Consider the following 26153-nt stretch of genomic DNA (forward strand, 5'->3'; position numbering starts at 1 on the left):
CAGTCGCGTAAGCAGACTTTACGCCGCTCTTAGAAATATTCCAGCAATATCACGGCGGGGGACACCAGAAATGGGCTACACACATTGTACCCATGTGGGGAATCGAACCCGGGTCCTCGGCGTGACAAGTAGACGCTTTAACCACTAAGCTACCCCGCTACCCCTTGAACATATAAACGCCTGGAGTAGTGGATAGAACGTTGGCCATGTTGGCGGAAAAGTGAGGGTGGATTGTCCAGTATTGTCATCATGCCAAAGATTAAAAGATACTACTTTTGGCGGTTGGCATCAAGAGATTGAAAGAACGGGGTACCCTGTTGCACTGAGTGTTCTCAGCGTTATACGTACATCTTTACTAAACCTATTACAACGTATTGGTATACGGTCAACTTAACACTTTGTGCAAGTGATGCAATGATCGATGCAGGATGGCATCTCAATGGAATAACACCTCAGATATATCTTGGCTAGAACAAGATCATAGACACACAAGAAGAAGCACAAGCAAACACACATGTACACACGTGTGAAGGTCGTAACTTACTGTTCACTGTGAAGACAATATCACAGTCTGCGGACAGTCCACCACTGTCCACAACTCGGTACTTGATAAAGTGTGTGGCCGCAATGAACTCACTTCCAGGAGGTAACCCTGATCTCCTAGGGCTGCAACAAGTTATGGAGCAATGTACATGTTATTCATTGCGTATCTTTCTGTTGACAGTCAAGTTTCTGTTGACAATTATAGTCAGGAGCACTAGTGTGCAACATTCCAGTGTGATCTGACAAAATGAGTTTTAAAACGTTCAGAAAGCTTTGGTTATGTAAACTACTGAGCAAAAGAACGTTATCACTTTCAAAGTAATTGTATAAGAAACAAAAACGCTTGTACAGGTTTGAACCCAAGCAGAAAACATTCAACAAAACATTCAACAAAACAACGCAGCTGTCCTAAAACTTCGTATGAATAGAGAAAAGGTCTCAATCGTAATTGTTGGACATTAGACAAAACGCATGTGTATAATTGTGACATAAATACGGATGTTAGACAAAGCAAACATGCAGTAACCAAAGGTGAGGTGAGGTGAAATTGGGTTTAACGTCGTGCTTGAGAATATTTCGCTCATATGACGACGTGCATGCGTGCGTATGTGTAGGTGCGGCTGCTTGTACTAGCCCAGACTTAAGCTGGTTTAGTATCCAATTGGCAAAGGACCACCACGAATATGCCAAGACTTACGCAAGCGCAATGAGACCGGGTGGTCGGTATGGTCAATATTTGGGTCAGAACCTTCAACTGCAACCAGGCCACCATCAGCAAATTGATAAACCGCTACCAGCAAAGAGGCCAGACCCAATACCACCCAAGATCGGGAAGACCAACAGTCACGAAGACCGCTACATATCCGGAACATGTTCTTGACTGCGACAGCACTAGGACACGCCATCAGCAGATGAACAGTCCTTTTAGGATTTGTCATAGCTGGTATGCGAGCCTAAACCTACCCCTCCCCCTTCCGTGGAATGGCACTGACCCGTCCGTCTACACCGTCAGCGCAGACTGCAGTGGACACGAACTGTACGTCGGTGACTGAGAGAGAGTGCTCCTTACAGGTGTGTGAGTGAGTGAGTTTAGTTTTACACCGCACTCAGCAATATTCCAGCTATATGGCGGTGGTCTGTAAATAATCGAGTCTGGACCAGACAATCCAGTGATCAACAGCATGAGCATCGAACTTTAAATCGCTAACACTGCATCATAAAACGAGGAGCCCGCAACTTCTATTTTGCGCATGCGCACATTGAAGAGGAAGTATCGACCGCATGTTGACATTCCTTTTTAAGTATTTCTGTTGTGTTATTTGGCATTTATCATCATGATACTTGTGTGCACACTTGTTTAGTTTACTTTCCATTCGTATGAAACGATTGACAGCAATTATTTTGACATATTTAATACTTTTTATACGCTAGGCGATTCACGGTTGCTCGGAAATTGGAAAGAAGCCCGGATCGTAATTCGCATGCGCAGTAGAGGTCAAAGTTCGCTGATATAAAAATGTTGCAGTTTCATAGTTTTTAGTTGCCGTTTTTACTGTTTCAGTAGCGAGGTAATGTGTTTATGTTGCTATTTCCACGATTAATGTGGGCTTTTCTGCGTTTTTCTGACCCAAGCCATGCGGCCATGCGGCGTCAGGAAGCGGTTTCTGAGATACAGAGGGCAGATACTGGTCCTCCTGGGGTGTTGTGACTGGAGGGCTGCCTGATCGTGGCCTGCCTGATCGAGGTCAGTCCTGTCTGACGATATCGCTCCATTAGTCTGGTGAGGGTGACGCGATGACAGCCAAGCGTTCTTGCACCATGGGTGTAGAAGGCTCCCATTTCGATCATTCCGATCACTCGTTCTCGTTGTCGAAAAGCTAACTGAACCATTCTTTTGGTGTATTTTGAATGGAATAAATGTCTGACAACCCGTTTGCCTTGGTTTTTATACCCGTTTGGCATTTAATTTTTTCACTTTGCGTAAAAAACATGCAAACCATATTTGGACAAAATGGTGAAAAAGCATACATGGCCTATTTCCAAGTGGAAATTATTGTTGCGTTTCGGCGATGTGTCTTCATATGATGGTGATTGCAGCTGAATTTGGAAGATTTTGGTAATTGAAGAGTTCTACGTAACTTCTCCGACGTCCGATAAACGTACGATGACTTCGAGAGAACCGCGCGTTCCACACATCGACGATCTTTGGAATGCCGTTATTTTGCTAAGCTATGGATTCGTAAATTGCAACAACAGGTGTAAAAATATCAACTCTTGTGACACTAAGAATATTGCCGACACTAGGTTCCACGAACTCTCCTCTCTTCCAGTGAAAAACTGTTAAAAATCCCAAAGTTCAACAGCAAGACAGCGCTCTTTCAAATACAGTGCGCCCTCAGTTTGGAATGCTCTCCCAAATGAACTCGGTAATTCCCCTTCTCTAGTTCATTCAAGATCGGTTTAAAAACATTCTCATTTAAACAAGCTTTCCTTGAATGTGTCCTTTCCGTCCCTTTTTGTGAAAGAAATGCGCAAAGAGTCCTTTCGGAGATTAGCGCTATATAAATGCTCTCCATTATTATTATTATTAAATAGTTACTGACACTGAGGATGTTACTGATACTAACAGAGTTAATGATAACGGGAATGTTACTGAGAGTGTTACTGACACTAAGAATGTTACTGACACTAAGAATGTTACATGAAAGAGAACCTTAGACTGCCATCCTCGTTGTCCGTTCCCTTCGGTTCCGTCCAGGTCACCACCATCTTGTCTCCCGTCTTGGCAAACTGCGGCCCAACATACGGACAGTCAATCTGAGGGAACGTGTTTGGCGGTGGGCCTTCTTCTCCTCCATCCCCTGATGGATAATTACCAGTAACACACAATAAACGTCACACGTCACATCTGTCATATAGTATGACCAGAAATTATTGAGAATTTTAGGAATATGTTTAATTGAATTTCTAGTATAAACAACCTTGACTAGCTATCAAGTGTTTGGTTTCATTTAAGAGAGACAACTCCGTTAATCCTTTTCCATTAGTTTATGAAGAGTTATCCCCCTTTGTTTACTTGCTAGCAGACGACATTTTCAGTGATCTTCAGTATGGATGATTTAGAAAAGGGGAAGTTGATTTTAGAGTATTATAACAAGGACATCAGATCAGCTAAAGTGATTTCAAGTAGAACAGGCATCCCTTTGTCCACTGTTTATCGTGTTTTGAAAAAACGCCCCTCTGTGTATTTAAAGGGAATATGAACAGTGAGCAGTACACAAATATTCTCGAGGGACATTTACTTCCATCTGCTCACGTGTTCTATGGAAATGTTTCGATTTTCCAGCAGGACAACGCCCCAAAACATCGTTCAAAGCATTCGCAGGCCTGGTGTCGGACCCAAAATATGACATTATTAGATTGGCCAAGCTATAGCCCTGACCTAAATCCAATAGAAAATGTTTGAGGACTTATGAAGGAAAGTGTCAATAAGAAAAATCTGACAAATATGGCTGAAATGAAAGAAGAGGTGGTCCGATATTGGGACAGCATGGACCACGACTTTCTAACTTTCCACGACGTTCTGCTAATATTCACATTAATACGTGAGTAATGAGTGAAATAAATATAAAAAATTACAATCTTTAAATTCTCAATAATTTCTGGTTGTACTGTATAACAATTTTCTTTGTGAGATGTGTGTGTAAATTGGTAGCAGATATGTATGTCTAATGATTTACAGTTTTTATACATTTCGTGTGCCTAACGTTCGATATCCACTTCGGTTTTGAGTCATTCATATACAGTTATATGGCTATTACACTCCACGGGTGTTATTTCGACAGATATTCGTTGATGTTTTACATTTATCTATTATGGTGATGTGTCTTCATAAATGTACATGGAAAGTTAAGAAGACGAATCAATCTACATCTTTTTATTACGTATAGCAACGGTTTGCTTGTTCTTTTTATCGCGACACCACTTCCCCATAAAAGGTAAAAAATGCGTATGTTCGTGGATGAATCGCTACAGCCCTTACTGACTCGATCGCGTATGGACCAACCATGCACTGATTCAACCCAAGAGGCATTAATCCAACATGAAATTATACACGCACCCATGTCATATTGTTATAGGTTATTTTACTCCAAAATCAACTTGCCTAACGTTTGCAGCCAACCTTGCATTGGGAAGCTCAAGCAAATCATAGGGGTGATGCTATGCATAAATGTACATTGAGTTTATCGACTAAAAAAAAAATCACAAAAAATGAATGATCATATGCCAACAATCTCACTGGCCTTTACATATTTTTGGTTTCAAGATCTGGGGTGTCAGTCTATGTATCGTATGCCAAACTGTCCTTGACATTGAAAATATACATACCGCTATCACACAGAAACATGCAGAAGATGTTTGCAATTCCAGATGCAATGTCAACTATAGCTGAAAGAGTCTCCAAAAATCGCTTTTCTCTGTGATGCCGATCCTCAGGACGTTTTAACGACCGAGCATAGGAGATTGGTACTGAAAGTAGAATTGGGCGGGTGCATGAGTTAATGAGTTGCCGGGTGGGTGAATGGGCGGCTGGGTTTGTGGGTGAGTATGATGGTGTGTGAATACAAGCGTGGGCGAGTGGGTGAGATTGGCGACTGGTTAAGTGATGTATGGGTGAGTTCGGTGAGACAGGCGAGTGGTTCAGATAGTAGACTGCGCGAGATAGATGAGTGGGAGACACGGGCGAGATGAGCGAATGGTGGAGAGTTGTAAGATGGGCGAATGGTTGAGATGGCCTATTGAAGAGGTGGGTTTTGGGTGCGTGGGTTTGGGCGAGTGGTTAGGATATGTGTGTGGACGAGATGGGAGAGTAGGTTGAGTAGGATGATCATCAACGATCCACCACCGTCACATTGTCTGAGCCATGGTGATGACAGCCTACATCATCAACGATCCACCGCCGTCTTATTGTCTCAGCAACGGTGATGACAGCCCACATCATCAACGATCCACCGCCGTGACATTGTCTGAGCCATGGTGATGACAGCCTACATCTTCAACGATCCACCGCCGTCTTATTGTCTCAGCAACGGTGATGACAGCCAACATCATCAACGAACCACCGCCGTCACATTGTCTCAGCCACGGTGATGACAGCCCACATCATCAACGATTCACCGCCGTCACATTGACTGAGCCATGGTGATGCCATTCCACATCATCAACGATCCACCGCCATCACATTGTTTCAGTCATGGTGATGACAGCCTACATCATCAACGATCCGACGCCGTCACACGTCACATTGTTTCAGTCATTGTGATGACAGCCTACATCATCAACGATCCACCACCGTCACATTGTCTCAGTCATTGTGATGGCACCCCACATCATTAACGATCCACCGCCATCACATTGTCTCAGGCATTTGTCTGATACTGGCTTGATGTTCATCTTGAATTTGCCAAACACAAGGACACTATCAAGGAAGTGAAAAGTGAATCGGGACAGAGGAAAACAGAAGTCGTAACCAGTGACGATATTGATTATGTCATTGACGTCTGTTGGCAATATGGCGATTTCCTAGGGGGAGCATGGGGATGACTGACTGACTGACTGAGTTTAGTTTTACGCCGCTTTTAGCAATATTCCAGCAACATCACGGCGGGGGACACCAGAAATGGGCTTAACACATTGTGCCCATGTGGGGAATCGAACCCGGGTCTTCGGTGTGACGAGCCAACGCTTAAACCACTGGGCTACCCCACCGCCCCCATGGGGATGAGGTATGCATGTTTTTACCATAATGTTTTACACATGTTGTACTGTTGGCCTCATGGCCATATATACGTAATACAAAGGATGACATGGGGATGAGGTGTACGTTCAGTGTTCGTCTGATGAAGGACCAACAAGAAGCCATGAACCTCAGTGATAAACGATCAAATAAGTCTCACCAGTACAAGTTTCATAAAAAAAAGGCAAGAATATGAAACGTATGCATTCTGTCATTTGCAATATGTTTAGGACATTATCAGTTATATTGGATAGACAGATAACATATAAAAGTGTTTGTGACAAACAAATTTTAAACAAGCAAACAAACAAGATACAAGATTACTACCTTGGACCCAAAGCCCTCCTTTACAAGCAAAAAAATCCAGCGAATGTCTAGCCCGGCATACAGTCCCCGTGTCAGCCATTGTGATTACGTGCCCGGCAACAGAAAATGCATCGTAGGTACTTCCTTTGCACTGCACATCCCCGTCCAATCTGTCCAGAAGCTCACACGCATCCCGAGTCTCCAGATCCTGTATCTGGAGAACAGAACAAGGAGCGAGTGAAACAGTATTTCAGTTATACCACGGCGTGTCAGCTTAGATTTATATGGAATCCAGCAGTAGGTCAGGTCAGACCGTTTATTGAACTGACAAACATATATTTGGAAACATATATTTGAGAGCACGAGTATTCGAAAATGCTATCATATGTTTCTGATACAACTAAGGGATGTAACTCTGCAACGCGAGTGTTTAAGAGTCCAAAAATATTACGAGAAACATTTCACAATTGTGTCAGTCTTCAGTCAACTTATGTGAAAGAAGACACATCTTACACTTATGTCTTATGCATCATGGTTAGAATTGATCTTCAGTAACCCATGCTTTTTGTAAGAGGCGGCTGACGGGATCGGGTGGCCAGGCTCGTTGACTTGATTCACACATGTCATCATATCCAAAACGTGTAGATCGATGCTCATAATGCTGATTACTGGACTGTCTAGTCCAAGCTTGATTATTTACAGATAGCCGCCATATAGCTGGAACATTGCTGAGTACGACGTGAAGCAAACACCAGACTAAATGCTACTTACCCTGTACAAATCCTTTGTAAGAATTCGACTTTCAGCGACGCCGACAATGAGAACCAAACACAACCACACTGAGCGAGCCATGGACCTGAACTGAAATGTTTAAGTGATTGTCATGTAAATAATAATCATGTTAATTATATTCAACTCGAAAGACCTGAACCAATTCAGCAGCGTGCGCACCATAATCACACGTTAAAGAAATACATTGTATAGGAACACTATGAGAAGGCAGATATCAGTGATGTGAGCCTCTATGTGTGCAGGCTATTTCCTTGAGGCGAATAGCAAAGTATTGTATAATGTGCTACTGAGACTTCACTGTTCAGGTGTTTTTTCTCTCGCTTTTGATGGAGTGAGGGAGTGATATTTGCTTAACGCAAGATCAGCAGTTTTACAGCTACTCGCGAAGTCAAATTGTTGAAAGCTGTTCTAATCGGTTCAGTTAAAGTATGAACATTATTATAAGTGTTGACAGGCACGTTTAAAATCTACAAATTCTAGCTAAATTTGCTTTATATAATTACGTTACGTGGAATACACATTACAATGAAATGTATTATAACTGTGTCACTGTAAAACATTTTCATCATCGTGATGAAGACTAGTCACACAAATGTTTTGTGGAATAACACTTTCTTAGTAAAGTGTAAATTCTAGTATTTGGTTGAGTTCAGTGCGGGATTCGAACCCACATTCTGCGAGTGAAGCATCATCCATTCGCCGCGATCTAAACCACTCAGGCACCAAGTCGCCAACAGAAAGGAGGTACAGAATGGGAGTGACCTCAAGTAAGCATCTTGTTCAAAACATTGGTACTCCAACTCTTTTCTCATATTGTCTAACAAATTAGGGAAGTTTGTTTTTAAGTTGACTTGTTAAGAGTAGTCTCCCTCTGCATGAGAGATCCTTCTGATGCATGCATATAACAATACATGATATCCCTTTCAGCTGATAGGCAACCATTTCACCGTTTAAATTTTAGCTAGGAATGTACTATAGATTTTTTTAATGTTTGCTTGTCTGTAAATAGACTATAAATATATGACAATATGCTTTGGGAGGATTTGTGAATATATTGTAAAGGTACACCTATAACGTATACACATGTATACGTTCCCACAATCCCAGAACGCCCTTAAAAACGTGAGACTTAGCATGCTTGCTTTTCATGATCCAGAATGTTCCTTGGCTTCACAATTAACGAACACGGACCCGAAAATAAAAATAAAATGGAATAAAATAAAATAAAATAAATAAAATATCGTAGGTGAAGATGTGCTGCATGCGGTCATGCGACCGGTTGTACAGTGCCATGTCGAGGATCAACATGAATAACCGTACTTCTACATGTCTTACAGCCTATATATCAGTCCTTGGTTATCCAGTAACTGGCGAGTGCCAAGCAGGGTTATATATGGAGTAACATGTTTTACCTTGTTGATGCATGACTGGGCCGGTATCGGACTAGACGCTCTATCCCCTACACAATGGAATCCCTTTCGTTAGAATAGATAGACACCAATATGTAGATAGACATCGAAATGTTCATGTGAGACTTCAGTACGAAATATCACTGTCAGTGAACGATAGTTCGGGTTTCTAACATTAAAGAAAGGAAATGTATATCTTCAGCGACGGTAACAGCCACCAGTATAGGTATAGGCCATAAGGCCAGCTGTATGCGTTGTCGCTGTATATGTACAGTATAACCAGAAATTATTGAGAATTTAAAGATTGTAATTTTTTATATTTTTTTTCACTCATTAATCACGTATTAAATGTGAATATTAGCAGAACATAACTCCAGATTCAAAGACAGTATTTTGTCAAGTCACCATGGGCAGCAATGCAGGCTTCAATGCGGCGGGACATACTACTGATCAAAGAAGTTAGAAAGTCGTGGTCCATGCTGTCCCAATATAGGACCACCTTTCTTTCATTTCAGCAATATTTTTTGATTTTTCTTATTGACACTTTCCTTCATAAGTCCCCAAACATTTTCTATAGGATTTAGGTCAGGGCTATAGCTTGGCCAATCTAATAATGCCATATTTTGGGTCCGAAACCAGGCCTGTGAATGCCTCGAGCGATGTTTTGGGTCGTTGTCCTGCTGGAAATCCAAACATTTCCATAGAACACGTGAGCAGATGGAAGTAAATGTTCTTTCGAGAATATCTGTGTACCGCTCACTGTTCATATTCCCTTCAAATACACAGAGGGGCGTTGCCCCTAACTTAGATATGCCACCCCACACATTAAATTTCGGACTGTACTTTGGGCGCTGATACAAAGGTTTTTCAGTTTGTTTGGTCGAGAATTTCAGTGTATTAGGACACAGCCACACAGAACTTTCATCTGAGAAAATCACATTGTCCCAGTTAAATTTTCTATGCTGTAAGCACCAGTTCAACCTTCGCTCCTTTTGTTCAGGTTTCATGATCGGTTTCATGTTCTACTTGAAGTCACTTTAGCTGATCTGATGTCCTTGTTATAATACTCTAAAATCAACTTCCTCTTCTCTAAATCATCCATACTGAGGACCACTGAAAATGTCGTCTGCTAGCAAGTAAACAAAGGGGGATAACTCTTCACAAACTTATGAAAAAGGATTAACGGAGTTGTCTCTCTTGAATGAAACCAAGCACTTGATAGCTGGTCAAGGTTGTTTATACTAGAAATCCAATTAAACATATTACTAAAATTCTCAATCAATTCTGGTCATACTATATATGACATGCAAGAGGAGCTGCAAATGATTGAGTTGCTAGGTGATTTGGTGTAATCATTTTCTGATGACGTGATATGTATCTCATAACATTAACCACTGGTTTTGCCGGCTTATAAGAAGAAACCATCTGGCTAAATTTTACAGACTGCGTAGCTAATTGTTCTACATGTTGCTGTGAGTTCGGCTTCATTCGTATACTTAATGTAATTACTCGAATGAGGTTGAGTGGACCCTTGCTTAGTAAGTGCAGTTTTAATATAAAAGACCGACAGAAATGTTTCGGCATTTGTTAAACTGTTTTTAATGGTATACACATTCCAGTAAAGTACATGTGCCCACATATTAAAATCACCTGCGGAATATGTGGCACTAAAAATAGAATAATTCGGAATTCGGATTACGGAAGAATATAACATAATGGAGGTCGCGAGTACATACCTCTAGATTTTGAGATCTTACCCTGAGACAAGCAAATACTGTTTGGAGGACTACATGATAATACCATGAGACTATGAAATAAAACGCAAAGGTCACAAGACGATAATGCCTTAATGTCGCAGGATGATAATTAGAGGCCATAAGATAATACCAGATAAAACCTCGTGGTCGTTAATTAATTACCTGACACACCTGCGGGCCGCAATTAATCTAAAACACACAGACCTCAAGAATATTGGTAGGAGTCACGGCATCACACCTCACACACACATAACTAAACAGAAAAACAAGAGGGCCCTAGATAATACCTTAAATCTCCGACATAATAATCCGAGGCCACGAGAAGATACTCGTAATCCACAAGATAATACCCGGAATTCTTAAGATAATACCCGGAATCCTTAAGATAATACAGGAATCCTTAAGATAATACCAGGAATCCTTAGGATAATACCAGGAATCCTTAAGATAATACCCGGAATCCTTAAGATAATACCAGGAATCATTAAGATAATACCGGAATCCTTAAGATAATACCAGGAAAACTTAAGATAATACCCGGAATCCTTAAGATAACACCAGGAATCATTAAGATAATACCAGGAATCCTTAAGATAATACCAGGAATCCTTAAGATAATACCCGGAATCCTTAAGATAATACCAGGAAGCCAGGAACTTATTATTATCTGAAGGCCACGGGATAACCCGACTAAATACCTCGAAATAATGACAAATATATTTGATAATGAAAGGAGAAATATTATATGCCAGGGAATGAAGCCAATACTGCAAACATTTACGTTTATGTAAGTAAATATCGGAGATAAATTATTATTTTAAGATTATCCTGGACACCGGTAGAATATTAAATCGATCGGTGACTGGTCCTGAAAACATAACACTGTTAAATCTGGACTACGAGTCGTGACCTCAATATATGACCTTGAAGCAACAATATAGCGTTTTCAGCATTTGTTGGCATCGAATCTTCCACAGTTCCATACTACAGGCGATAAGTGTAATTATCATCGGATTCATATAATCATCATAAACCAAACGAGTAAAAATTGAATTGTTCTATTTTCCTTTTAATATGCATAGGTGAAAAAACATTAGGAAAAATGTCTACGATGTGTAAAACAATGACTTAAGAATAAACCTGGAAAAATATGTCATATGTTGGCGTAAGTTTTTCATTTTTCATTTGATCCGACAGCTCAGAAAATATGTTAATAACATTGTACTATCGTTTTCGTGTATATTTTTGTATGACTAATTCTTGAATTCTTCCTTCAACTTTGCAACTAGCGATCTGCGTGTTCAGTTTAGGCTGACAGGGCTTTATCCAGTAATTGAGAACTAACCAACCAGAAGACGTCACTTATAGGAAATCAAAATGAAAATGTAAATATCTGCAAGATTGATACTTCAGCTTACACTCATAATACCTATCTTGCTAAATGTACTTAAGAATTATCTGTAGCGCAATATTCCACTTACCCCTGCTGGTTGCCTGAAGTCTGTTTCTATGCCTGTAACGGAAAAGCCTGTTTCGGGTGTAGATCATGTGAAGGCGGCATATTAGATTACACCTTGTCGTGTGACGCCTGTATTAAGTATAGCCAGTATGGATAGGCGGTCCCAAATCTACCCAATAGCCTTATCTCAACCGACGTCTTTGTCCAGCCATTGAAGAAGTAATGCAAGGACTGTTTTCCGAATCTTGTCTCTAGAAATAGATGAAACAGTCAACAGGGTTTTTTGATGAAGTTTTCATCCGGATAGTATCTTCTACAACCAGAAAAGGGTTTACAAGGCCACAATGTTTTCATGTATATGGTATATATTTGTTCTGCTGATGCTGCCTGCTGCGTGGAGTCAGAGAGCTCCAACATGGGATGCGTGTGAATGCAGATGGGATGTTTGGCAAGAATGGTCGAAATGCTCAAAGCTCTGCTACGGGAGGCAGGTGAGAAAGAGGAAAGTGTGGGTGCTTGACAGTTGTGGGACTTTTAGACACTGTGATGGTGGAGCCGGCGGCTCTGACTACCAAGACTGCAACACCCACTGTACCTACGGTTCGTACGACTCCTCCTACGGCGGATGCAGGTGCCCGGCAGGAAGATACGGAACATGCTGTGATAATGGTAAAGTTATTGAACTAATCACATGTCTGTATTTCATCCTCTGTTTGCTGATTAGTAACCGCTTGTATGTTATTCTTCGAAACATAAAACTGATTTCACCTGGTAATATCCCCCACGCAGGTCGGGAATGTTTGTATAATGACACAGTACTTACCTAAGATATTTAACAGTCTTCAGCAACCCATGTTTGTCGCGACTAACGGGATCGGGTGGTCAGGTTGACACGTGTTATCGTATCCCAGTTGCTTAGATCGATGCTTATGCTGCTGATCACTGGATTGTTCTGGTCCAGACTCGATTATTTTCAGTCCGCTGCCATCTATTCTAATCCGTTTCTTCAAGGGTCAGTTAGTGATAATTGGTCTTTCTTCGGGTAAATGTCGCTGCACGTGTAGTGGGTGAATGACCCTTTGATTTAAAGCCGGCATAAAAAGTCCTCCTAATATCCTTAAATTTAGCACATCGTTTCCTTTAACAAATTTCGTAGATGAAGGAAAAAACCTGATCCAGAGCCAGTGTTACGTAATATATGCCGATGACAGTATATGTAGTCTGTACATATTTATGTTCTGATGAATGGGCGTGCAGATATCGACCAATATGAACGTATTTTGTCATGTTCCTCTCTCAGTAATTCATTTTACAAAATGTCTCTCTCAAAGTATTTTCTATTTTTACCTCATATAACAAACCGCTTTATATGTCTATTTTTATTCACATAACGCTATTGTCTTTATGTAAGTTGTTACCTGCGGTACGCCACAAACAACGTCTAAAGGTGCCTACACCGTCAGCAACAGCTACAACTACGGCAGTGTGGCCACATACACGTGCAGCGACGGATACAACATAACTGGATCGGCCACAATGACGTGTTCAACATACAGCAGCTACTTCACATACGGCTACTGGACAGGGTCTACGCCAAGGTGCCTATGTAAGTCATGACTCGTTAATGAAAATTATCATGGTTCTACAGCAATAGTTATTGCTGCATTGCCGCACTGAAGCATAGAATATTGAAACAGAACCTTTAGACCTTTAATGTTGAATCTTTAGACCTTTAATAATGGTATTTTTTATCCATATGGTGAAACATAACCAGTGTCATATATACCATATGTGCACATGCGTACATATGACTTTTGCCAAGCAACCATTGTTTCTGTATTTCGTCATCTGTGACGTCATTAAACAGTTGAACGTGACATCAGTGAACAGGGCAGTCACACTTGCTTACCGTGTTTTACTGCACATATGTACATGAATAAAATGGATTAAAAAGAAATTATTACACTCGCAAGTGTGCCACACGACTTATACGAAATTCGTGCAAAATTGCATATTGCTCGAGCGAAAGGAATTTTACACTCGTTTCGTATAAGTCGTATGAAACACTCGTGTAATAATCTCTATGTTCATAGCGCATGGATCATCCTCTTCAAAGGAACGTGCGCCTGAACGATGTAGATAAGTCGGATATGAAAAGCGAATGAGGTAAAACAACACTGGGACCACCATGGAACACTCTAACATAAAGAAAAGGTTTCCCATCAGTCATTCAGTACCTCTGTGTATGCGTGTCACCCTCTAGGGAATTATCTGAAACCGATCTCGGCCATTGATGCTATTCATTAGACACAGTAGCACACATATCCCAACACGAGCTGTACTCGACGTTCTGGTGATTTCGACGATTGCATTGCTCGCGCTATATCGGGTGAGTAGTTGTGCGATCGGAGTGAACAAACAGTTTCACTGGTAGGGCGGGTGCCCAGCCGCTGTCGTGAGAAGTTTTATTGACAATGGAAGTCGGGAAGTAAAGTTATGTGAAAAACAAACAAACATCAATATTATTTACCCGAGATCGTTAATACCACTTCAGATGCAAAATCAATTGCCTTTATAACAAATAATAGCAAGCGAAAATTCAGTAAGATCAGTCGTCTGCTGGCGACAGGCAATATATAAATAGGAAGCCACGTGATCACAACACTCCCTCGCAGTGCGGAGCAAAAAGTATGGCTCATCGTCGAAAACCCATACAAAATACCCGGGTGTTACGAGCGGCCACTGTTTCGCCGATACGATGTCATCAACGCTATTTTTGTATGAAACACTTGATATTTTTGTGTGAAATAGATGAATATATCCTTTATCACCCGAGGTTAGTAAAATAAAACTTTAAATGATATTACAGATAAAAATTACGTTTTTGTCTTACATCGTCGAAAACCCCTGACACCGGGATATATATCAGCTATCGACACTTTACTATAATGCAGTATTTGTTACCGAAAACATGTCACCTACACTGTGCTGAACGACTAAGGGCTTTTCCATTCTTCAAACTGCAAAGTAGAACTCAACGAGAGACATCCACTGAGTACAAACCTTGACACATCGGCACATTCTTCCAACGCCAATTGGGATTAGGTCTGGTGTGGCGTGGTCAGTGTGACCATTAGGATGACCGCCAGAATGCTGTTGTATAGTGTCCATGGAAGGGTAGCTGAACAACTCAACCCAAAAATCGTACTGGTTGTGCGGTTTGCAATCCTGGTCCATGGATGCGGAAAGGGGTTTGTCGCTTCTATTGTGTATGAAGATGGTGAGGCTCGTATCCACCGTACACACATCGTAACTGACTACCTGGAAAACATCCATAGAATACAATGACCAGCCAAAAGTCCTGGCCCAGAGCACGAGTGGGCCTTGGTCGTTGAAACTGCGTCGTTTTGGGGTCAGGTGTTGAGAGACAAGAGTTTATGAGACCCTCTCAAATTTATATCCGTTCGGACCATGCCACATAAGCAGATGCTTGGCCAACGATGAGGTGTGTGGTTGGGTGTTGGAGAGACAGTGTTTAGCCACCTGTCGTCTTTCTGTTTGCACCCAAAGAATACACCGTGAACATGTCTATTGCAATGTTACAACTGGTCCTACCTTTCGCTTGGCCATCCGTTACCAGTGCCCGCCAACTCGCTGCAATGACTTGTTATGTATACGTTAGCACCCTCTTCAAGGTTGATTTGAATCCATATCACCCGCAGAGGGGTGTGTGTGTGTGTGTGTGTGTGTGTGTGTGTGTGCTAACCTACTTACACCACGTGGGTGCCGAATGGACTCGTCCATTGCTTGTTGCACGTGCGTTTCCTGCACCGCAGAGGTTGTTATCCACATATCAACCTCTGCACGTGCAGATAGTAGGTTGATACACAGAACATCAACCTGCCAGAACAATGGACATAACATACCCTAGTGGTATAATCTCGAATATCCCCTGATATAACGAAGCAGCTACAATACAACAACACGCATTAAGTGATCATGGTATGTCTTGTCAAGTCTATGGCATTTATTGCTACACACCACGTCAGAATATTTCAAGGCGTTTGTATAACGGTCACATTTGTTTGTGTCTCCAGTCGCTGAATCCTGCAACAGCAACCCCTGCCAGAACGGAGGCACGTGTGTGAACGGCCTGGACCTGTACACGTGTGTGTGTCCACCTGGATGGTCAGGGGTCAACTGTGAAGAAGGTAAGACTTCCAACATGTCTGGTCAAGTCAGAAAATTTGCCGCCATTGAATGCTAATAGCACCTCAAATCTGAAAACACGCTTTTCTCCCAAGAATTCTTCCCAAGACACAAACGCGATGGAGTGGCATGTTGTTGAGTATGTATGACTGTTTATTCATTATATGTACTTTATATCTGATTTTTCAACCTTACAAATAGAAACCATATACACAATATTCCCTAATATTGCTCCAGACGTCCAACCCCCCTGTAATGAGTGGCTGTGGAAACAGGACAGATCTCAATACAGCTGACCACGAACTGACCCACGAGTGGACAGTGCCAGCCTTCACAGACCCACTTGATAACGAAGTCACTACGACATCCAACTACGTCAGCAACTCCTCCCGCTTCCCCTGGGGCGACTTCTTCGTCCAGTACGTGGCCACCAAGACAAACAATGGTTTACAGAAGGAGTGCAAGTTTCAACTCAGCATTAGACGTAAGCCATAACATACGCCCACGCACGCGCGCACGCACACACACAAACATGAATGCATGCAAACATACATTCACGAACACACGCAAGTACGCACGCACGCCCCCACACACATACACACTCACAGAGTCGGGAGTGGTCAATTCAGGTGCTTACTAGAATGGCATCCTGGCTTCATGCCAGATCATGGGTTCACATCCCAGGGTCGCCGTATGATAGGTTTGACTGTCAGCCCTATATCTGTACTCATGGGTTTTACCACTAATGCGCATCTAAAGTCTGTACATTATGCGAAGTCACGACACGTAAGGCTGACATGTCGTAATATGATATTATGGTATAGATACGTTAAACCAGAACCATGTGTGTACATGTATTTACATTCGTTAGTAACTGCATTGTTAACGGTCGATATTGCGCGATGAATTGGCAGACACGTTAAATGATAAACCATGACATATTACATTATGAACAATGGTCTGTGAGGGGCGTTCTACTTCCTCCTCGCCACACAGCTACCTGTTCTCCTTTGTGTGAGAATGTACATAGGCAGTAGTCCAAAGACAACACATCAGATATGACAAATGCATTAATAATTTGTGTCATATCTCCCGGATCTTAATTTACGCCATCGAACACATTTCAATAGCTTGTTCTACCTGTCCTCATAGCTCATTGTTCTTGTTTGAATGGCCGGTAGAATAATGCTAATGGGTTTGGTAACAACCTGACCTCTGGGTTAAGCCTGAGAAATGTATTCACTGAGGAGTAATCCAGGCATATGACGTCGGACTGTAATTTCTGTTGTCTGAACAGTGATATATTGTCTGTACAGTCTGAACAGAGACCCAGGTCGTCCTTGTACAGAGACATGCTGTCTGCATGACACAAAGTGTGGCCACCGATCCATTCATCCTCTTCTTACAATCAGGTTATGTTGTTTGGGATCCGTTTAACATCGCTACTTCTTGCAAGTATTTATTAAAACTCACAAATATGTAGGACAAACGCCAACAAACCTTATGTTACTCGATGCAGTTATAATATGTATATATAATAACTGTATTTAGGCCATTTGGGGATATATGCATGGGTGGTTATGTGATGTTGGAAACTGTGTATGGACAGTAGAAGTTTTGGAGCTGATAATGTCATCGTGATACAAACTGGGTACTGAGAAGATAATAGGGTTTATAATTCAGAAGTAGTAGGTTTGTTTGTTGTATAACGCCACACTCAGCAATTAGGCGGGCTTTAAATAATCGACTCTGGACCAGACAATCCAGTGACCAGCATCATAAGCATCATTTTTTGAAGCGATGAAATAGTCAGCGAGTCTCAGTCTGCACACAAGCCCGCCTCTTACGGCAAGCATGGGCTGCTGAAGACCTATTCTAACCCGGTACAGCAATTGGTAAAAGTAAAATCCCTTTCCACAACCACAATGGTAATACGGGTGTTCGTAAAAAGATGAGCGTTTCCTGCCTTACCTGTGACACTTATCATAAACACACGGAGAACCTAGACAACTGCTCATATGAAAAAGCACAAAGCATATTGAATTAGTCAAAATGTAAAACTATATAGGACCTTTTGCTGACTGATGTGTCAATTCTGGAAATGTCTGGAAATACCGCGATTTCTGAAATCTTTACTGAGACATTGAATGTTCTAGTCATGATAAAACAACTTCTCAGCAAATCTCTGGTAAATCTTTTAGTAAATGGTACATGTCAAGTATACCCGTTAGAGTTCCTGTCAGCATTCAGGTCCCTAGCAGAATTAGCCTACATAAAGACGGCCACTAAATGGATCGGTGGTCAAAGTGGTCATGCTTTGGTCGTTTGTACGCGATCGAATCCAAATGTGTGGATCGAGATGTTTAAAATTTAAACAAAATGTTTTCTAGTCCAGACACCATTATTTACATTATCAATATATCGATATATCGATGAATGCAGCGTTAAAGAAACCCAACTGATGTCCGGTTTTATACACCCAACAATATGCACCCAGTTGTTATATCGTTCTAAAGACATAAACCATAATATACTATAGTACAACCATAAATTGTTGAGAATTTAAAGATTGTAATTTTTAATATTTTTTTCACTCATTACTTACGTATTAAATGTGAATATTAGCAGAACATAACTCCAGATTCAAAGACAGGTGAACAGTTAGTATTTTGTCAAGTCACCATGGGCAGCAATACAGGCTTCAATGCGGCGGGACATACTACTGATCAAAGAAGTTAGAAAGTCGTGGTCCATGCTGTCCCAATCTCGGACCACCTCTTCTTTCATTTCAGCAATAATTGTCAGATTTTTCTTATTGACACTTTCCTTCATAAGTCCCCAAACATTTTCTATTGGATTAAGGTCAGGGCTATAGCTTGGCCAATCTAATAATGTCATATTTTGGGTCCGAAACCAGGCCTGTGAATGCTTTGAACGATGTTTTGGGTCGTTGTCCTGCTGGAAAATCCAAACATTTCCATAGAACACGTGAGTAGATGGAAGTAAATGTCCCTCGACTGCACTTTGGGAGCTGATACAAAGGTTTTTCAGTTTGTTTGGTCCAGAATTTCAGTATACTAGGAAACAGCCACACAGAACTTTCATCTGAGAAAATCACATTGTCCCAGTTAATATTTCTATGCTGTAAGCACCAGTTCAACCTTCGCTCCTTTTGTTCAGGTTTCATGATCGCGATCGGTGACTTTTCTGCCAACCAATTGCATGCAGCTCAGTTCGAATTGTCTCCTTACAGACAGCCACAGTTCCTCTATCAATCATATCCAGCCTTAAGTTTTCTAAACGCCTTCGTTTGTTTTTAGGAACAAGAATAGCAAGCCGCCTCCTGTCACCGACAGTCACTTTTCTGGGCCTACCTGCGCCTCATTGGTGTTCAATGCCATATCTATTTGCAATATTTTTCAAAACACGATAAACAGTGGACAAAGGGATGCCTGTTCTACTTGAAATCACTTTGGCCGATCTGATGACCTTGTTATAATACTCTAAAATCAATTTCCTCTTCTCTAAATCATCCATACTGAGGATCACTGAAAATGTCGTCTGCTAGCAAGTAAACAAAGGGTGATAACTCTTCACAAACTAATTAAAAATGATTAACGGAGTTGTCTCTCTTGAATGAAACCAATCACTTAATAGCTGGTCAAGGTTGTTTATACTAGAAATCCAATTAAACATATTCCTAAAATTCTGAATAATTTCTGGTCATACTATATTTAACGTATCTTCATTAAGAGGACGTGTGCTTAATTTCAAATTTCCCTATTTTCTTTTACAGCTTTTCCATGCGATAACCTGTCTGTCCCCGAATTTGGTTACGTGGCCTGTAACGGTTGGCGACCAGACTTTGGACAATATTGTTTGATTGGCTGCCTGGCGAACCGAACCCTACCACGTGACATTGATGGCAGCCAATGGTATGCATGTGGAGCAGGCGGAACCTGGTCTTCAAACCCAGGAATGATCCAGTGTGAAGGTAAGACATTTATATTTTGAAAAAATATAATTATTAATGAGTTTGAGTATTTGTTTCATTTGTATTTGAACAGTGGTGAAGCACGTTCATTGTACGAAATGTTACACCGATATGTGTGGTAGCTTTGTTTACTGAGAGTTCGCTAGTCACCCAGTTCTATTCTCTACGTCACTACACTTTGAGAAACAGTTTGTTTGTTCGCGTTGTGATATTTTAATACTGTATGATATTGCTAAAAGAGCCATAAAGCAGGGTATGAAATAAGCCCTAAAACCCAGCCAGACATCAGGGCTGGTAACTTCAAAATGTTACCAGCCCAAAATGGATTTAACCAGACCAAATATGGTGATTTTACTCAGACATATGGAACATCTACAATTTTTACCTGGACCAAACAATCCCGTGATCAACATCATGAGCATCGATCTGCGCAATTCGGAACCGATGACATGTGTCAACCATGTCAGCGAGCCTGACCACCCGATCCCGTTAGTCGCCTCTTACGACAAGCATGGGTTACTGTAGATCAATATTCTAACCCGGACCTTCACGGGTATGAGCTACATTCCAACGGGGTTGTATCGCTATCATGATGTTGGTATGTGGCTATAAATATTATGATGTATATCGGTATCTGTGAACGTGAACTATTTTTGTAATTGGAATTGATATATTGTAAAAACATCAATGTATGAATTTATACGCAGATAAGGCTGACCCCATCGGTGCGTCTGGTGGCATCCTCGGCAGTCCGGATTCTTGTGATGACGTCAGTGCCGTAAAAGAACAGTATATCTCATCACTGAAGAATTCGGATTTTAACACTGCATGTCTGAAACACACCGATCTGTGTGTACCTGCTAATGTCAACATTCGATGTTGATAGAAAACGGACTTTCAAACATTGTTATTATTATCTGGATAGCTCTGGCTTCTTGCCCAAACGTGGTAGGCCCAGTAAAGTCCAGTTGCACTGTCAGATGTAGATTTCCTGGAAAAGCAAAGTGAGTCATGATGTCCCTTGGCATATAATTTAGAGACCTCAATGGCGCGTGAAGAATATTGAGGAGATAATGGACTTGCTCTCCATAATAGGGACCGTTCATAATTTATAGTTAGGGCGTGTATGTACACAATTGCTGACCCCCCTAGTATATGTGTATAAAATTGATGACCTCACCCCCCCACACACTACCTTCCCAGAATAAATGGGCGACCCCCTTAAAACCATCACGCACGCACGCACGGACACGCACGCACACACACACTAGCCATAAATTATGAACGGTCCCTTACGGTGACGGATGGTCACATTCAGCCTTCGAGTTAAACATAGGCATTTGCTAAAACTGTCCGGTAATGAAAATACGCTGATAACAAGCACAGGTCATGGTCGTTTCTTATCAACGAAATCTATTGTCTCAATTTACACACATGCTTCTGAAGTAGCCGGAATAGTGCAACGGACTCTACTTGTAGTTGAGATGTTTTTATGGAAATTGTTTTGCCGTTTATATAATTATTCATATCTATGGTACTCTTTGTGAATATGAGATTGTGATTATGATTATGATGCCATAGGGCCGTTTACTTGTGATCATTGACAAGAGTGAATGTAATAAATAATACAAAATTCATTCAGATATCGGCGTTTACTATTTTCTGCCCGTCTCAAAGATTATACATAATCCTCAATACCATCGTGGAATGTTCGCAATGTTCACAGAAAGTGTTTGAGACAAGCGTATTAAATAACATGTGGATTCTCAAAAAGTCAAAAGAATTGCTTGAATTTGTACAGTCTCAGAAATGGACTGAGTTCAGAAGTAACATTTGATTTTTGAAGTAACGTTGTACACCACATGTCCATCTGTCTCTGGTCACTCTCTTGTTGTGTCATGTAAGCAAATAGTTTCAGTTTTACACTTTTGGTTTGATACATAAAGACTGAGAGCTAAGTAAAGTATAACTAGTTGTGTTTCAGTGTAATATAAAATTGAAAGAACTGTCACCAAGTTTTAGCATTAACTATTTGTGGATCATCCATTCCTGCAGCTGTCAATTAAACGTAAGCGATGACGGGAAATTCTACGTAAACCTTGTTTTGTTTCAATGAAGATTGAGATATACTACCCATCGAAAGTTTAGACTCACTTAGAGCACTCACTATATGTTATGTACATATACATGGTTACATTAAAGATGCATTTCTCCACTATCTTGGGGAGACCAACTGCAAACCTTATGCAGATGACTTGCACGAGGATCATGCATCACATTTCTGAAAAGCATGTGCAAATATCGTGCATGTGAACAGCTGCGTTTTGGTGTAAAGATTTGTTAAAAGTTTGACAATTTTCACTGAGTTCATCATTTATTGAACTCATGACAATAATCTTTTCAACGTTACAACTTTGTTTTACAATACATCAGTTCATGTGTAAACAGTACCTTTGAACAGTATTGAATATTTTGCAAAATCTAGTTTAAAACAGTTGACTGAAGTAAGTGGCTACATTAACACTGTGAGTCTAAACTTTTGATGGGTAGTATATAAAATGAGACTGCAATTCCATGACATGTTTGAAATGTTGCTAATATATCCCCCCACAAGCAGATTTATTGATTATCAAAGACTAGATGTGTATAAAGATGTCCGTCAGCTATTATGTATTTGAGCAAACATTTATACTATTAATGTTATAAGTAGCATACAAAAATATGTTTTAGAAATACATCCACATATCTTGGAGTGCTGGCTGAGCGCAAGTGTAGTCCAGTTTTTATTGACAACCATTATTGGCATGAGTAGATTTAATATCATAAATGTTTGTAATACGTTGTAATATTTAAACAGTAAGTGTATACGTTGTGCAATATATTAATCCTATGTATATATTTCAAGTATTTATGTGAAAACCAGTACCATGGACGAGGTATCTGGGACACGTGTATGAACACGTGAATGAACACGTGCATGAACAAAAGATTTAATCAGGAGTTAATACATAAGGTATTTACATGATACAACAACCTCGATGACCAGATAGGTCTCCGCGAGTAATCATTTCAGAGCCTACACAGCAACAGCTGCGTTGTGATGTAAACAATCGAACCAGGAAGTATGTGCTAGCCAATCACAACACAGCGCTACCCTTCGGAATCCCAACACAAAATATCTAATAAGTGCTTGAAAGGCATTGTTAAAGTCAAAGACAATATTTTACGGATACTGGCGACGGGCCAGTCAGCAGTCAATGACAGTCAATGACAGACGTGTATGTAATCATCCAAATACCCGAGATAATCCGAGGTGTCTCAAATTCTATCACTCGTCGTGTTTATCTTCGGTCTATTGTTGTTCGCGTGTCAAGACGTCTCTTTGTAGATGGCAGATAAACACCATAAATTCGATTTATATTTCGTTTTCTTTGTTTGTAATTGAAATATCACTTTATGCCTCACATACGGCTCTCAAGAAGGAAAACTCTTAAGTACGCAGCAATTTAAGTTGGAATAATAGAACACGCAACATTCAAACGCTTGAATAACACAATGGACGAAAACAAAGTGTGTTATATCTCAGCAATACAATGTATACACATTTATTTCGTGAGCAGAATGATAAGGTGTGAACACAATCTATCGGTAGGTTTAGATCTCAAATAGCCTAAACACAACCCTGGTGTAAACAAAATCTACCGGTAGGTTTAGATCTCACCTAAACACCACTCTGGTGTGGCATGTGTTATATCCCAGATGATCCAAGTCAGGTAATTTATTATACGAGGGGTATTGAATATATTTTGCAACTTCAATATAAGACCAAGTCCCAGAATTTCTTTTGCACTTTTATTTTTCAACATAATCTCCATTCACCTCAGTATACTTATTCCATTTGTCCTTCGCGCTATTAATACCACTTTTATAGAAATCTGCCACTTGGTCCTCTAACCACGCCTCTGAGGCAGCCTTTGTGTTCTCTGTGTTCTTTGTGTTCTCCGTGGATGCATCTTCCACTTAGGGCAGATTTCATTTGCCGGAACAGGAAGTAGTCACTGGGGGCTAGATCGTGCCTGTAGGGCGTTTGATTTAACTGTTCGAATCCACATGCATGTATGGCGGCCTGGTGCAATCCTCGACTTGGGAACCGAAGCATTGTCAAGCGAAAGTAGGACACCACGTATTAACATCCCACGGCGTTTCTGGCGAATAGTTTCACAAATCATTTCATTTAATTAAATTGGCATAAGATTGCCCAGGCTGAAAAGTAGTTCGTTGTCTGAATTGGTTCATGAGAATCATGTTTCGGTTTGAACTTGTTATGGCGCGTGTCAGTCTGATGTAATGACTAGTGTCACACCTGCCACAACATGACATAATTTGTGTAAGCACAAATGCCCAAGTTGCAAAATGTATTGAACGCCCCTTGTATCTGTTCTATTATATCTGAAGTATCTGCCTCTAATACTAAATATTTAATGAACGGAAATATATAACGTATTGACTATCCTGTCCTACCAGTGGGGCGATGGGGTAGCCGAGTGGTTAAAGCGTTCGCACGTCACACCGAAGACCCGGGTTCGATTCCCCATATGGGCACAGTGTGTAAAGCCTATTTCTAGTGTCTCCCGCCGTGATATTGCTGGAATAGTGCTAAATGCTCACTCACTCACGCATGCATAACGGATTGGCAACAACGATGAAATCGTACAAAGTGCACACAAAGTACAAAGATAAAGGCTTGCGTAAAATTAATGAAGATCACACTGTCTGTATAACGAATGTACTTCATGAAATTGTGTTGCATGTGCTGTGTTGTTTTTTTTGTTGTTTCTTTTGTTTTGTTTGTTTTTGGGTTTTTTATTCATTCAAACACCAAGCCAAATATGCTTGATGGTGATGATCGCTCAGTAGAGGTCATTTGATGACATTGCCAGAGATGTACACGGTTCCCAGTAGGCGATTCTGTACTGTTCTCGTTAAGACCCGGCGAAATGTGTACAAGTGGTTCTTCAGAATGGTTGTCTTTGAGTGAGCCTCAATAGTTCCCTGTCTTCACGTTCCGACGCCATCCTGGCAGTGTGTGCCCTTAACCATGAAAAGCTGCGACCCGAAGGACCCAAAACCATAAAGGGTTATGGGTCCTGATCAGAATGAGTAGGCCCTATATTTTAGCTACAATATAAGTAATTCCCAGCAGACAAAAATGTGACAGCTAACAAACTGAGTTTAATTTAGGTCTGGTGATTGACTAGTCTTCATTTACAACAAAATCAACATCCATGTCAAGATCCAAGTCTGAATCAGAAAGTTCAGACAGGAATATGTCAGAGCAGTAGAGTCATACAGTGCAGTTTGTGCACCACTGACACCGGCACCCACTGTTGCAGATATCAGACTCCTCGGCAGGTTCCACAGCATGGGGCAACACTGGATTCAGGGCGTCGGGGCATCTTCTTTAGTCTGCTTAGATTTCTTTTTCGGGGCTAGCAATCTAGAAACGACCACATTCTGACAGTAGACTAACAGGAACCACGATGTCAAACCAATCAACGCCACCCTATGTTTTTTACCATTATTTGACCAGCTGCCGATCGAGATAAGATCTAGAAATTATTGAATGATTTCTTCTGAAAAATAATATTCTTAGTTTTGGGGCTGAAAAAGCCGCGGGCCATTAAGGGCGTGCAGGAAACAAAAACTGTGGGTCCAAGTGTTTTTCAGTCGGATTCGGGCGTAAGGACCGACGTTAATTTCGAACGCTGCACCTTGGCGAGAACGTTGACGATCCATCACATCATTGGTTTCTCTGCGTTTTCTGACCTAACGACTAGCAATTATGTAGTGGACTTCCCGACCAGTTGCTTTAAATGACATACCAATA

At 41.0% G+C, this 26153-nt stretch overlaps 2 protein-coding genes across 2 annotated transcripts in view; one reads left to right on the top strand and one right to left on the bottom strand.

The window, feature by feature from the left end:
* Window positions 1–12178, bottom strand: part of LOC124257313 — a 30928-nt gene extending 18750 nt beyond the window's left edge. The window contains exons 1-6 of the mRNA XM_046691347.1: window positions 12086–12178; window positions 7418–7507; window positions 6668–6860; window positions 4933–5073; window positions 3257–3404; window positions 545–666 (exon numbers count right to left, since the gene is read on the bottom strand). Of these exons, the coding sequence (XP_046547303.1) occupies window positions 545–666; window positions 3257–3404; window positions 4933–5073; window positions 6668–6860; window positions 7418–7498 (685 nt within the window). The 5' untranslated portion in view covers window positions 7499–7507; window positions 12086–12178. The remainder of the gene's footprint in view (window positions 1–544; window positions 667–3256; window positions 3405–4932; window positions 5074–6667; window positions 6861–7417; window positions 7508–12085) is intronic.
* Window positions 12179–12280: 102 nt separating this feature from the next.
* Window positions 12281–21899, top strand: LOC124257316 (protein eyes shut homolog). Its single transcript, XM_046691351.1, has 6 exons — window positions 12281–12732; window positions 13475–13669; window positions 16161–16274; window positions 16510–16756; window positions 20069–20266; window positions 20974–21899. The coding sequence occupies exons 1-4, from the start codon at window positions 12408–12410 to the stop codon at window positions 16566–16568; spliced, it is 693 nt and encodes a 230-aa protein (XP_046547307.1). The 5' UTR covers window positions 12281–12407; the 3' UTR covers window positions 16569–16756; window positions 20069–20266; window positions 20974–21899.
* Window positions 21900–26153: the final 4254 nt, after the last annotated feature.

This window comes from Haliotis rubra, unplaced genomic scaffold (assembly GCF_003918875.1).
Source record: "Haliotis rubra isolate DU_JTF1 unplaced genomic scaffold, ASM391887v1 Scf658, whole genome shotgun sequence".
In the NCBI taxonomy this organism is placed as follows: domain Eukaryota; kingdom Metazoa; phylum Mollusca; class Gastropoda; order Lepetellida; family Haliotidae; genus Haliotis; species Haliotis rubra.